Below are 15,601 nucleotides of genomic sequence, written 5' to 3'. Positions count from 1 at the left end.
TTGATTCAGAACCATGGATTCCTGATAGCACACAGAAGCTTATTCTTTTTATTTATTTATTATTTTATGTATTTATTTCATTTATATGCCACCTCTCCCCAGGAGTGGGACACAGGTGACTTCCTGAAACAGCAAATTAAAACAAAACAAAACATTTACAATAAGATTTAAAAACAATTCAAACCATAAAACACATTAAATTCATTTTAAAAACAACCAAAAGTTTTAAAAGATAAATAAAACATCCTCAATATAAAGTCTCCCTGCTTATAATTAAAAGCATGCTAAAAGAGGAACATCTTTGCTTGCTGGAGAAAGGGAGCAGGGAGGAAGCCGGCCTAGCCTCCAGTGGAAGGGCATACCAGAGGATGGGAGCAGCAGCCAAGAAGGCTCTATCTTATGTCCTCACCAAATGAGCCTCTGATGGTGGTGGGACTGAGATAAAGTCTTCCTCTGATCTGCAGGTTTGCACGCAGAGGTACAGTCTTTCAGATATTCTGGACCCAGCCTTCTTCAGATTGCTACTCCTCCATCTGTAGAGAGGGATGATGGAGGGGGCCTAACTAGGAATCTTCCTTTCCAACATTCTAATTTAAACATTTTCCCTGAACAAATGAATAAATCTCTGGTTTCAGAGAGATCGCTAATAGGTTTAGTCCTCTGTTGTTTTACAGTGGGCAGACCTGTTCAGGCAATGACTGTACAACTGCAGCAGAAATTCTTTCCTTGGTTCCCTTAACGTCTGAATATGTTTAATAGATTAATGACTTCAGTTATTAAACTGAATTTAATTATGATAATTATTTCCCCCTTAAACTTGATGAACTGAATACAATGTTGTCAATTTCTCTCTGAAATTCCTCTCTTATTTGAGACATCGATTTAGGTACCTCTCTGTATCCACTGAGCCATTTAGCACATGCATATAAGCATTTGAACTCAAATATATATTTATTAGGTTTAAAATACTGTTTATGGAGTTGATGGTGTATATAGAGTATGTTTTTTTATGTAACACTAACAGTCTTCACATACAGTTACATTTGATCAACACAGACAATCGTCCAACAGCTTCAAGCTCTGAGAAAACTTACATAGTCTTGTCAGTGTTCTGTTAATTGTAACATCATAATTTTCTTTAACATGTCTGGTTTAACCTCTGTACCATAAGGAATATTAACCATTTCAAACAATTATTTTTATATTCTTGAGTAAAAATTCTGGGATTATTTTAGAGCATCTGCTTCACATGCATCCCTCAAGTGAGCATTCCAACCAACATACTTGAATGCTCAATGATTTCCAGACCATAAATATCCCAGGGATGCAGATAATATTTAAATGCCATGTAAGTGAATATCTGTAGATTTTATTTCCAGTAAGCACAAAATGTGCTTATTTTCTGTTTTCTGCCAGATCTGAAAAATCAAAATACCATCCAGATGAGACATGCAAGAATGCTACTATTTAATATAAATAACATCCTTTATGCCTTACAGAACAATGGTAGTCTAAAACCAACCTATGTTTCAGTTTGTGCCTCTCTGAAGTATAGGAGAAGCCTTCAACAGTTGCAATATCTGACAAACCTAACCTAATTGGTTAATATAGACCAGGGGTAGAATCAAGCAGCATGTGTGCCACATGCTATTTTAGGTACTCCCCAAGCCTACATTTGGGGATAAAAATTGGCTAAATCACATTTTGAGAGACTAAAAGTAGACACCCAGGGCCCATTTGGGCTCATAAATGCTCTTTTAGAACCCCTAGCCCAAGATGGTAAAAAACTTATTTGAAATTTTTTGTGGGGTTTTTTTTTTGGGGGGGGGGTATGTGGCCATGTTCTAGAAGAGTTTCTTCCTGATGTTTCGCCAGCATCTGTGGCTGGTCACACAGGCCACACAGTGTGTGTGTGTGTGCGTGTATACACACAAACACACACACACACACACACACACCCAACTCCTTTCCAGGCAAGCATTCTCTGAAGATGCCAGCCACAGATGCTGGCAAAACACCAGGAAGAAACACTTCTAGAACATGACCAGACAGCCTGAAAAACCCACAAAAAACTATGGATGCTGGCCATGAAAGCCTTCGACTTCACATTATATTCTTAAATTTAACTGATATCTATGTGTGTGTGTGTGTGTGTGTGTGTGTGTGTGTGTGTGTGTGTTTAAAGCATACAATGTTGCAAATTCTGTTGCACATTGTTTTGGAAAATGCAATGGAAAATTTAAATAATTTTATGGAGAAAACCTTTAATTTATAAAGTGCTGTCTATACATTCTCTCAGAGAGTCTGGCACTGAAGACTTTTAAAATCAGTATTCTTTGATGTGTTTCTCAGCTGGATAGGGTCATTTTATTTCCCCCTCAAAACAACACTCTAAGTCCTTTATTCCAATTTCACAGATGGACAGCTTTGTGTCATTCATGCATCTCCTTTTGCCTGGTAATATGTGAAGGAACATCAAGATTGTGTCGTTCTGAGAGAGATGCTGCTGTTTTCATACATTCTTCCTGATCTCTCTATTCCCATACTTTAAAAAAAGGTGAGGGACGGCTTCATCTTCCACAGGTGAGAACTTCCTATTTGAATTACTGCAATTCATTTGTATGAATCTGCTCTTTTGAAAAGTTCTAATTTTTCAACAGAGGATCCCACATTGTACCACTGTTTCACTGGGTGCTAAGATATTGCAAATTTAGGGGTATTTCTATGCTTAGCTTTGCACCTTTTAGTTATCAAGAAAAGTATAATTTTCAGGTACAACGTTAAGGATGAGTTTGGCTACACTTTGGACATGGGTTCTAACAACTTTCTCCAGAATCAAGAGAGGGAATTATCCACCCTTCCTTTGTCATGTAGGAGCTTCTAAGGAATTTCAGGAGGCCTATGGATAACCATGATACTTTGGATTTCTCTCAGGTGTTCTTAAAACTCCCAGATGGAGAATTGCTTGTTTTATTGTCTTATGGTATTGTAAAACTCTCTCCTGATGACAAGTTGCATAGACATATTTCACATACGATAAATATATTTTTAAAATCTATCACTTTAAGGTGATACTTTGTGCTGTCTGTTGTGAGTTGCTCATGCTTTATTATTATTTTGGCCCAAATCAGATGGGACAAATAAAGCACCTTCTGGCCACTTCAGGGGCAGGGTGTGCAGACAACACATGCCCCCAGAGCAGCCAGAAACTGCCCTGAGGTTGCCTAAAGAAGCCTCAGACCATCAGCAGAAAGAGCGGGGAAAGTCTCCTCTTTTGCTGATGGCCCATTTGGGACCATTCAGTCACTGCAATTCTGGTTGAAGCAGCCAGAAGCCACTCCAAACAGCCAGTCTGCTTCACTCCTTTATTGTTTTATTTGTACTAGAAGAAAGAGGTGGGTCCAACAGAAGTGCTTTTGTTAATATACCTTTTATGCATTTGCTTTTGTTCATCAAAATTATTGGGTTGAAGCAGACTGGCAGCTTGGATTGGCTTCTGGATGCTGCAGCTCTAATCAGCTCCCAATCGGTGCAGAACTGTGGTAACTGGATGGTCCACTCTGAAGCAGGCTAGCACTACAGTCCTGAACCTGGCTTTCAGCAGGAGCGTTTATTTATTTATTTTTTGCTGCTCCTGCTTGTGCTGGCTTTTCCAGGTTGGTGCAGGCTCTCCATGTGGCTTCTGGCCACTTTCAGTGTGTTCATCGTATACACACCCCATTCCCAATGTGTCCCAAAAGTACCACTTTTTGCTCGTTGCTTCAGGGCATTGTTAACTGCTGTCAAGTTGAGTTTATCATGATCCTAAGCATTCAGTTTTCACTCTTAATACATAGATACTGGAAATACTATGGCATGGCCAATCCTGCCAGTGGTATGGATTGATATATGTTTACACTTCAAGCTCTTGTCTAGTTCTTTCATAGCTGCCCTTGCATGTCTTAGCCTTCTTGACAATTCAATGAATTACTGAACCAAGGTATAGGGAATCTTTGACTATTTTAATATCTTCATCATCTACTTTAAATTTGCATAAATCATCTATGGTCATTATCTTTATTTTCTTACTGTCCAACTGTAACCCAACCTTTGCACTTTCTTCCTTTACTTTCTTCAATAGTTGTTCCAAGTTCTTTAAAATATTATAAGTATATTTTGAAGTACTTATGGATTTTCTGCTTTTCATAATACTAGAAGCCAGAAACAAACTCAGGAACAGGAACAAAAATCTTATTCAATGGCACTCCTCAGAATGATGAAACTACCTCAGGGAATACTGGCAGACAACAAGGCTGGTTCTTTGGCTGTTCTTCCTAGGCTCCCTAACCATTCCCCTTTATTGAATGAGAAAGCTGAGTGTGCCACATTGTTCTATTCCTTCACTTTGGGGACTGGTGGATGCTGCTATTTCATTGCCAAACTTGTAATCCAGTCAGCTTCTGAGTGCAGAATGGGGTAGAGGACACATCTTGTTCTTTGCCACAAGCAGCAAATTCTCTCAAGATGATCCTGAATTTATTTGTGATATTTTCCTTCATAAGATATGAATAGGAGCCACTGGTATAGATGGCCATAAATGAAGATTAGACCAGTGCTAATGAAGAAAGGTTTATCAGCAGCTACTCTTCATGATGACTATATGGAACATTGTATTCTGTGCAGAAAGCCTCAATCAGGAGGCTGATAGACTATGTGGAAAGCAGAATACTCTGTTCCCAAGAGGGCTCCACATAGGTCTTACATTCACCTACTGTGTAGCTGTGTGTGCTCAAAGTGAGATGACTTTTATAAGAAGAATAGTCAAGATACCTCCTGCTAGCACCACATGGTTTATTTTAGTTTTAGGCTTAGAGATGTCACTGCTTTGTTACAGACCAGTACTTATAAATATATTCCTCTTGTATAAAATAACTACATAAATTTTTTAAATGAGACAGCCATCTCCCTCTTTTCAGCACAAAACCAATGAAAAGAATGACAGTTACTGGAGAATGGAAAAGCAGAAATAGAAAGAGTACATTGTGCCTAATCTATTTCTTCTTTCTTCAAAGGCTTATGTTCCATCCCCACCCCCAAACCTATGAAAATTCATTCTTTCAGCCTCTCTTTTTCAATCTGTTTCCAACCAGGTTTCCTTGCAACAGCTAGACAGACATTTCAATGCAGGCCACATACAGTATCTTGAGAAGGACAAAGAAAATAAAGTTACCAGTGCATTTACGATCTGTGTCTTCTTTTTTTGACCCACTGATTGTTAATTTGCAGTTGAAGTTTTCTTCCCAGTACTCTGCAAACCACACATTTCTTCTATTGTTCTCCAGTGTGCGGGAAGTAAAGTAGGTATCAAATCCTAAAAAAAAGAAGGGGGAGGGGCAAAGAGAGGAGGGTGTCATTGATTTTATTATTTATTAATTATATGCAAATTGCAAAATGAAGGATGGATTCTTCAGGATCTGCAAGGTCTTAGGAGAGAAAGAGGCCCCAAAGTAGTTCATCTCAGCTAGGCTGAGGAGAGCTAGGTTGGATTTATGTCATGGGACTGTGACTCTGTTCTGCATAATAATTATGAATTCCCCTACTCACACCCACAGCTTATTTGGCAAACTCCAATCAGCTTAATCCTACTGCAAATACTTTATAGAATTTGGGAAGATCATAATGGAGGATAGATTGAGGAAAAGTAGCTAAAGGAGAAGGATTAAGGTTCCTCTTCCTTGGCATGGAAGTTCTGATCTAGGATTTGCTCCTATATTTCTACATGGGATTAAGAAAAAAAATAAGTTTCAGTTGTACACTATGGTTGACATCTGGTCAAAAGTTATCCCTCATAACTGCTTTCTCTTCACATTTATGATTATGGCACCATTGCTATATCTGCAAATGCTCCTAAAATCCATTTTAAAAGCTAGACACCTATACCAAGTGAAGGCAATTGGGATGTTGAAGGATGACTTGTCCATTCCCCTCTTGCAAGCAGGCATCAGTGTGGCAAAAAATTGCAACAGGACCACAGTTCATCACATTATGGCTTGTTGGTGGGAGGGGAATGGACATATCATCCTTCAGCACTTTTCTCACCAGAGCCACATAATTCCTTTGCCTAGTTTAGCTGCCTGGCTTTTAAGGTAGGTTTTATGTGGTTGGATTGGAGTACAGAGCAAAGCTTTGACATTAGGAGAGTCCTGGTGATGCAATGTTTTAATGCCTGTACTGCAAGCCAGAAGGTTGTGAGTTCAAATCCAGGGTTTCCAAGGTTGACTCAGCCTTCCATCCTTTTGTAGGTAAGTAAAATGAGTGCCCAGCTTGTTGGAGTAATTAGTTTACACATTATAAACCACTTACAAAGTGCTTAGTTCACTAATAAGTAGTATAGAAATGAACTTGCGACATGCCCCAGGTAGGATTTTGGCCTATGCATTTAACATCCCATATTGTGTACATTCAGATTCCTGTAGAAATATAAGTCTAACTCACTTTATCTCTTAAAACCATCTACTCCAAAATTCCCAAATACATGCTGTTCAGTGACTATTTTTTTTCCAACAAACTCTGCATCATATGCATCTTTAGGCCCAAGTAGGCAATACACAACGGGATAAAACAGATTGACTTTATTGATTTTTATTTGGAATCCTCTTTGTGTGTTCTTACCCATCAATATTTTGATTACTGATTTGTATACATTGTTACATACATTGTTGCAAGGATTTTTCCACTAAATCTTTTCTCGTGCAGATGGTTGCATGGTTGCTAAGTTACCATTCCTATCTTCATGAAAGTGGCGAAATCTGGGCTTCGGGAAATAAATCCAAGTGTCTTCATTTTTACTCCCCTCCCCATTGCTCAACGAAAGAAAGGGATCCTTTAGAAGATTGTTCATAAATTCCTAAACATCAGAACACCTGGTGTTTTTGGAGATTAATTGGAAAGGTGACACTTTATCATCATTTTTAATTGGGAAATTTTTTGCAATGAAGGGCATCTGCCAGTATTCATTGTTTTATTCATTTCATGCATTTATGTTTTGTCTTTTAGTAATTATTTGTACAAAGTGGCTTGAAATAATGTTTGTTAAAGCTAAACAAATTTATAATAATATAAAAACATGACTGTTAAACAAAAAAACAAAAAACCCAATCATCATAACATTAAACAGTAGAAGCCAGCACTCAACTCCCCAAAACACAGATCATAAAGCAAAGCAATACACCAATAACAGCAGCCCAATTTAAATCCTTCAGAATGGTAAAGATATATATTTAAAACACATTTTTTCAAAGCCTAGTTTAAGCCTAGTTTAAGACCAGTTGAGAAGAAATCCTGCTGTACCTGGAACAGAGTTTCACAAACTGTGAGCCCAGATCTCCCCTGTGTTGCATCCATGCATCCTTCCATAGGTTGCTAAAATGAGTACCCAGCTTGTTGGGGGCAATTAGCTTATGCATTGTAAATTGCTTAGGGAGTGCTTAAGTGCACTGATAAGTGATATAGAAATGTACTTGCTATTGATATTATTGTTGTTAACTGTTCTCAAGTCAACTTTGATTCATGACAACCCTGTGGATGTCACATCTCTAAGACCCCCTGTCCTCAAGCTTTCTGCTCGAACAGGCCAAGGCCTGTGTCCTCCCTGATCAAGTCTAACCATCTGTCATGTGGTCGCCCTCTCTTTCTTCTGCCTTCCACCTTTCCTAGTATAATTATCTTTTCTAGTGATACATTTTTCCTCATGAGGTGGCCAAAGTATGGCAGCCTCAATTTAGTCATCTTCGCTTCCAGAGAAAGTTCAGGCTTGATCTGTTCTAGATCCTATTTATTTGTCTTCTTGGCTGCCCATGATATTCTCAGTACTTTTCTCCTGCACCACATCTCAAATGAGCTCATTTTCTTCTTATTGGCTTTTCCTTTTTTTTTACTGTCCAGCTCTCACATCCATATACTGTGATGGGGAATACACTGGTTTGGATGATCCTCACTTTAGTGTTCAGAGATATGTCTTTATACTTTATTATCTTGTCCAGTTCTTTCATAACTGTAACTCCCAATCCTAATCTTCCTCTAATTTCTTGACTGCGGTCTCTGTTCTGATCAATATTTGAACCAAGGTGTGGGGACACTTTGGATATTTCAATTTTCTCATTGTGTAGGATGAATTTTGACTTTGACTAGAGATCACAAAAAACCTATGGCTTGTGTTTAGAGGAATGGAAGCACTACAACATTTGATTGTCATGATGCATAACCTGCACTCAGGAAAAAAGGCTGCCATCAGAACAAGATACAGAGAAACAGAATGGTTCCCAATCAGTAGAAAACATTGTACGCAGAGTAGGCTTGGACTCAGAAGCAGGAGGAATGAAGAGGAAGGAACACCAACAACCTAAGATATACAGATGACATAATACTTGTAACAGAAACAAAGACTTAGAGCAATTACTGAAGAATGTCAAGGAGGAAAGTGACAAGTTTGGATTAATGCTCCCCTGTTTAGGTTGACCTAATTCCTATTACAGGCAGGCACAAAAATAACCTTGGAAGTGGCTCTGTAGATCAAAACAGTCTAACAAAATCAAGAGAACAATTTTCTCTAAACACCTTTATGTATTCTAGAATCACAGAATCATAGAGCTGGAAGAGACCGTAAGGGTCATCCAGTCCAACCTCCTGCCATGCAATGTTTAGAAGAATATATATCTGAATGGGTACTTCAGGGTTTTTTCATTGTCCATTTGAGTGACTATCATTTCCTTTTTCACCACTTTCAAAATTCAGGAAAAGAGTTGTGGATATTTTTTCATTGTAGGTATGGAAAGAATTAAAAATATTTTTTAAAGATGGCAAAACGAAAAAACTCAAACCAAACCAAATAGGCATCTTAAGTGTTGGGAAACCTTGATGTGAAGAAGCCTTGACAGATGAGATTCTTCATAGATTGATAAGTATTTTGCACAAAATTGGTATTCATTTTTGCATTTAATATTTTCTGTACACCCCCCCCCATACACACACACATTTCAAATTTACTCAAAATAAGCTCCAATCTGCTGATAGTCTTTGGAAACTGCAAAGATTTCCAAGCATTTTTTATAGTGGGAAGAAGATTGCTACAATCAGTTGTTGCTCTCTTTGAGAATGAAATTAATCAAGAATTACATCCCAACTCACGTGTGACTCTTAAACCTCAGATTTGTGATTATTCCCCAATTTCTTGATGACTAGGAATGAACTATTTAATTATTTATTTTGATGGCTGGCATCCTCCATTGAAGTTACAATTTGTAAATCAGTTACATATCTGTAACTGTTCCATATTCATATATGCCATGTTCTTACAATTGTAGCACTATTGCCACCATCATAAATATCTCCTTAAACCATCTAAAATTTCGACGGAGCTGCTCCATGCAACACTGGTCTGTGGTGCCATCCTGAGGTCTGTGGTGCCATCAAGTGGGACACTTCAGACTGGTGTGGTTTGCCCTCTCCTGCCTTCAAGCCATTGCATGATGAGCAAAAGTTTCTGCTCATTGCACTGTGGCTTGTGGGCTGGAGGGGGGTCATCATACCACAATTTGGGGCCACATAATTCTAAAGTGCCACAGGCCTCCATTGCAGAGCACAATGGTATGGATCTTAGCTAAACTTTTTAATATCGGTCTTATTGTTTCACTATGTCCTTCTGTGATCATTTTTATTATTGATCATTGTACTGCCTTTTGTTTATTGGATTTCATAAAGACAATATAAAAAAAATCTTCATCATTTTTATGCTCAACACCAAGCTTCCTCATAAATAGCTTGACATCTCCAAACACACCATTCAAGCTTCCTTTCTCACATGAACATCCAGTACCACATGGAACATGTTCTCACAGTTCCTCCTGCACTCTTTACTTTTTTACAGCACTTTACCTCAAACACCTTCAGCAGCCAATGCATACTTTGGTCTTGCTTATATTAAGAAGGATCTCCCACCATCCAGCAGTACTGTTTGAAAGCTGTGCCTTTGACTTTGAATGAGAGACCCTCTCTTCTTCTATTTAAAATGAGACTGTCTGAATTTACCTTCATTTTGTTAGCTTGCAAAGGAGATGAGCGATATTGCAGAACATGGAGCTTTGATATGGAAATTTTGAAAAGGATCTGAGTGCTGTAGTGAATTTTTTACCCTTTATCTAAGAAACTCATCTTTTGAGAGCTTACCTTAAGCCATGCAGAATCTCAGCTGATAGATCAATAGAGAACTCTTTACAAGGGCTTAACTTTGTTTCAAGTTAAGATAAACTTTGCAAAATCAGTGTTAATAAATAGTTCAGAATGATTTCTTTAAGCAGACCTTACAGAAACTTTTCCCCCAGACTTTTCTATTACAGGTGTGTGTGTGTGTGTGTGTGTGTGTGTGTGTGTGTATTCCTTAAATTTCCCACAGACCAGGAGATGTATCAAAATTAGCTTTTATGGAGAAAATGCTTTGTGGTTGTGCTTGACATTATTCAGCATTCTCATTTAAAAAAGTCTCTTGAAGACTGTCTTATTTACAGGCATATAAATAATCTAAAACTGTAACATCATTTCAGCAGAGCTTGAAATTATTTCCTGGGGGAGGTAGAAGCGACAATTTTTTGCAGGGGACTAAAAGGGTGTATTGAAAGTATATCTTTAAAGTATTATAACAAGAAATATTGAGGTCCAAAACACACTGCAGAAATAATCCAGTTTGAGACTGCTTTAACTGCTCTGGTTCAGTGCTAGGGAATCCTGGGAACTGTAGTGTATTGTGGCATCCAAGCTCTCTGACAGACAAGGTTCAATGCTTCATAAAACTACAATGCCAGAATTCCCTAGCATTGAGCCATGACAGTTAAAGTGGTCTGAAACTGGATTATTTATGCAGTGTGTCTTGGACCTGAAACTACTTTATTTGGTGTAATGAATTTAAATTTCTTTTTCTATTTTATTTATATCCCACTGTTCTTGCTTTTTGCAATGAACAGAGGTATTGGGATATTTGATAAATGATGAAATAAATAACAAATTAAATGTGGTAATACACAACAGTTTAGAGACCCTGTGTGGTGTAGTTGTCTGAGTGTTGGACTCTGGAGACCCAGGTGCAATTTCCACTCAGCCATGGAAACCCACTGTGTGACCTTGAGTCGCACAGTCTCAGCCCTGGAAAATCTTAAAATACATCAGCCTTATTGCCAGCTTAAATTGAAAATGAAGGCACACAACAATAATAACAACAACACTTTACTTTAAAAAATAGTAACTTTCTAAACTCTGTATTTTGTTAAGGTGGATTCCTTTCTTTCTTCTTTCTTTCATTGCCATAGATTATTTGAATCACATAGCTCTGTCTGATCCCCAGACTTAAAACATGACAGGTACACTTCAGTTATCTAATAGGTCTAGAACCAGTATCTTATGGGGGGGGGGGGGATTGGAATGTTAAGCTAACCATTGCAATGGACTGTTTACTGTGAAAGTGTTTATTGTAGATGACATTCCAATGCTGGAATTTTGTTGGGCACAACACTAACATAATTTGACAACACAACGCAGAGTACTAACCACTATAGGATCACGGCCCAGGATTCCAGGGTGACTGAGGCCTGTTACAGACTGCCAAAATAAAGCTGCTTCGGGTCTCTTTGGAGGTATGCAATTTAAATGATGCATGGGTCCTAAGAGTCCGGAGGTCGCACCAAAGCCACACTCCTAAGCACTGGAGTGCAGCTTTGGTGCAGCTTCCGGATTCTTCGGATGCATGCATCATTTAAACAGCATACCTCCAAAGAGACGCGAAGCAGCTTTATTTTGGCAGTCTGTAACAGGCCTATGATCCCATAGGCCAAACTGTCAATTAAACTCAGTTATAAATATTTACCAAATCTGTGTATTAGCAATACACAATGTATTCCATTCCCCTTTTCCTGCTAGGATGTCTAACAAGGCCATTTCCATATGAAGTCAGAGAATAGATTTCAAGCTTGTTGGGGATGACTCAATACTAGGGCTTTTCAAGGAGATGATTTGTTTGGAACCCAATTGGGCCTTTCTCCAATGTAGCACACCCTCCTTTTCTTCCCCTTGGCAGTTCCCAGGGCCTATTCCTTCCCTTTCACATCTTCTCTTTAGCCATCCACAGGGTAGATAACCATTCCCTTCCACCCAACACCAGCAGCATGGCATATCTCAGCCTCCAGTAACATGAAACAAAGCAGGCGAAGCTTAATTAACCAACAAGCATGGCAGAAACTTTGAGGGACTTAGATTCTGAGAAGCAGCTTCCTTATCCACTCATTGCCTCTTCTCTTGCCATCAATAAACAGAAGCAGTAATAGGGATTGTGACATTTCTGGGGAAAGGTCTGGATCATGGCATTAAGCTCTAGAAAATAGCCCCCACAGCCTGTTCAAAAACAGACATGTAGATGTGTACATCTTGTACAATTTGCTCTTTTGTAAAGCTAGTTTCAACTAAAGTAGAACCACTGAACCAGCTTTTGAATGTAAAGTTAACACTCATGTGAGTCTTGTTTACTTAAGGAGTCTGGAATTAGTCATTTGATTTAGGGTCATTTATGCTAAGGAATAGGCTATTCTTTGAACACATCTTTCATAAAGTGAGATGCTGGCCTTCATAAAATGTATCATTAGCAGGCAAATAGTGGTCTCTCCTCTCTTTCTAACCTAGTCTTAGCAAGGAATTTTGCATTTCCTCTGATTCTACTCAGCTTGGTGGTACAAAAGTAACTTAAAGTGGATTTAATGTTTTATGTAGATGTTTGTGCATTTGCTGCCTTCACTTTGTCTTCTTGTATTCTGCTCCCCCTCCTATGTCCAAATAAACTCTTTTTAAAAATCCAAACATTTGCTTCATTATTTTAAAAGGGAATTTCTGAATAATTCTTCCCCACCTGCAGGACTGCAAAGGCACCCTTTATGTTAATTTTAATCTTTAAGTTTTTAGAGGTGAAGTGGGAATTCTGTTTCTAACTCTGGGTGAGAAAATTTATTTTTCTTTTGTTTGTATCAAGAAATGAGCAACAGGAGTCTCAAATTTTCCAATCAGATAGATAAACCAGCATGTTCTGATGAGGATTAAACTGATATAGCATCGCTTCAATAACTGTTTGTTTTAGTTATTTGATTTAAAGAAAAATCCTTACAGAAAGACATTCTGTGGCTTCTTCCCAGAACTCTAATGTACAGTTTTAACATGTTTTTAACAGTTTTTCATGTTTCTATTTGTTGTTGACTTCAAGTTGAGTTGAGGATTTCCATGTATCCACTGTGTGGTCAATAATCCTATCTTCACTCCATTCCACCACTACTACATATCAGAAATGGGATCTTCCAAATGGTCATGCCATAATTTACCCCTTAGAAGTACAGGGCATCTAAGATTAGTAAAGTGTGGCCCTCCAGATGTTGTTAGACTTCAGCTTTCAGCATTCCTAGCCAACATAACCAATGGTGAAGAATTCTGGGAGTGGCAGTTGAACAACATCAGGATTGCTGCATTTTCTCTTAGATCATAGGCATATAATTATTTTGCAAAATCATATTCCTAACTCATTTGCAATTATAAAATATTTCACCAAGTCACGTAATGTTGTGTAGGCCATGTTTGGCAAGAAACTCAAACACCAGAGTAGAAATAAAGATGCAGCACAGCTACTTCCAACAGCCAACCAGTGAAAACACTGACAGAACGGATGTGTCACTTTAAATCTTTCTTATTCTGGTGCAATCTGAGCAAACTTAATTAATTAAAATTAAAAATTAAATCCTTAATTTCCCTTGTAGCTGCACACAATATTGTAAGAATGTCTGTTGTTGTTGTTGTTGTTCACTGCCCTTGAGTCAACATCGGCTCATGGCAACCCTGTGGATGAGATATCTCCAAGACCCCCTTGTGATGGCAACACACAGTCACTGTAAATTTACAGCGCTTCATAAATAAAGATTATTAATAATAATAATTAACTATTTTCCTCAGATGACAGCCCAGTGGGGTTTGTTATCCTCCTGCCGCCACCTATTTGTGACAAACACCTGTACTTTTTAAAGTCTTTTCCTTAACCAACTCAGTCTGAATCCAGAGAAAACGGAAGTACTCGTGATAGGTTCTCCTGGCCCGGGGATGGCGGTGGTTCCACCTGTCCTGAACGGGATCACGCTTCCCGTGAAGGACTCAGTACGCAGTCTGGGGGTGCTCCTTGACTCGTCGCTCCACCTTACATCTCAGGTGGATGCGACGGTCAGGAGCACCTGTTAACAGCTCCGGCTGATCCGCCAGCTGCGTCCCTATCTGGGCCAGAGGGACCTTGAAACGGTGGTACATGCTCTGGTAACCTCTCGCTTGGATTTCTGCAACGCGCTCTACATGGGGCAACCCTTGTACCACACCCGGAAGCTACAATTGGTACAGAACATGGCAGCACGACTGGTCACTGGTATATCCAGGGCCAGTCATATAACACCGGTTTTAAAAGATCTGCACTGGCTGCCTATTCGCTTCCGGGCGCAATACAAGGTGTTGGTTATAACCTATAAAGCCCTACATGGCTTGGGCCCAGGATACCTTGAGGACGCCTCTCACCATACAATCCGCCCCGCACACTCAGAACATCTGGGCAGCAGCTGCTGAGGGTACCTGGGGCAAGATTAGCCTCCACAGTAAGGAGGACATTCACCATCTCGGCCCCGACCCTCTGGAATACGCTGCCCATAGAGCTCCGCTCGGCTACCTCCCTAGCCCAGTTCAGGAAGGACTTAAAAACCTTCCTGTTTAGGCGAGTATTCCCCAATACAAGCTCTAGTTAGTCTCCCCCCCCCCCCCGACGGCCAAAGATATGCTGGCTAGTATGTGTTTTTAATGTATATTTCAAGATGTTTTTATTGTTTTATATACAGTGGTACCCCGGGTTACGAAAGTAATCCGTTCCGCGGAGCCCTTCGCAACCCGGAAACTTTCGCTAGCCGAAAAAGCCCATAGGCTTTAATAGCGAAAGCCGCGATTCCGGGTGAAATCGCGCCGAAAAGCACCAAAATTTCTTTCGCAACCCGGAATAACCTTCGTAACCCGGAAATAATTAATTAATTGAATTTCTTTCGTAACCCGGAAATTTCGTAAGGCGGCGCATTCGTATCCCGGGGTACCACTGTACTGTATTTTGCCTTGTATATGGTATGTGTTTTTATGTTGTACACCGCCCTGATTGGAAGAAGGGCGGTATAGAAATAAAGCATTTATTATTATTATTATTAATCTGTGACACTACCACCTATGCGTGACGGTCACTTTATTTTCCTTGTGCACACCAACTTATATATGAAACTAATTTCCTTATTTGTAAATGTCAATACCATGATTACTTATTCAAATCCCAGACAAGCCTGTATGTAAACAATGTTTAGGGAACTCGGGATGTTTAACCTGGAGAAGCGAAGGTTAAGAGGTGATATGATAGCCCTGTTTAAATATTTGAAGGGATGTCATCCTGAGGTGGAAACAAGCTTGTTTTCTGCTGCTCCAGAGAACAGGACCCAGAACAATGGATGCAAGCTACAGGAAAAGAGATTCCACCTGA

At 39.2% G+C, this 15,601-nt stretch overlaps 1 protein-coding gene across 3 annotated transcripts in view; it reads right to left on the bottom strand.

Annotated features, from left to right (window-relative positions):
• The window catches only part of GRM7 (glutamate metabotropic receptor 7), a 576,789-nt gene that overhangs the window by 223,709 nt on the left and 337,479 nt on the right, over positions 1-15,601 (bottom strand). For all 3 annotated transcript variants that reach the window (XM_089520203.1, XM_089520213.1, XM_089520222.1), the window contains exon 5: positions 5,210-5,350. In XM_089520203.1, the coding sequence (XP_089376329.1) occupies positions 5,210-5,350 (141 nt within the window). The remainder of the gene's footprint in view (positions 1-5,209; positions 5,351-15,601) is intronic.

The sequence above is a fragment of the Sceloporus occidentalis genome, unplaced genomic scaffold (assembly GCF_023333645.1).
Source record: "Sceloporus occidentalis isolate IW3139 unplaced genomic scaffold, rSceOcc1.0.p SCAF_1, whole genome shotgun sequence".
NCBI classification, from domain to species: Eukaryota; Metazoa; Chordata; class Lepidosauria; order Squamata; family Phrynosomatidae; genus Sceloporus; species Sceloporus occidentalis.
The sequence above is the reverse complement of the archived record's forward strand: the minus strand, read 5'-3'. Positions and strand labels throughout refer to the sequence as shown.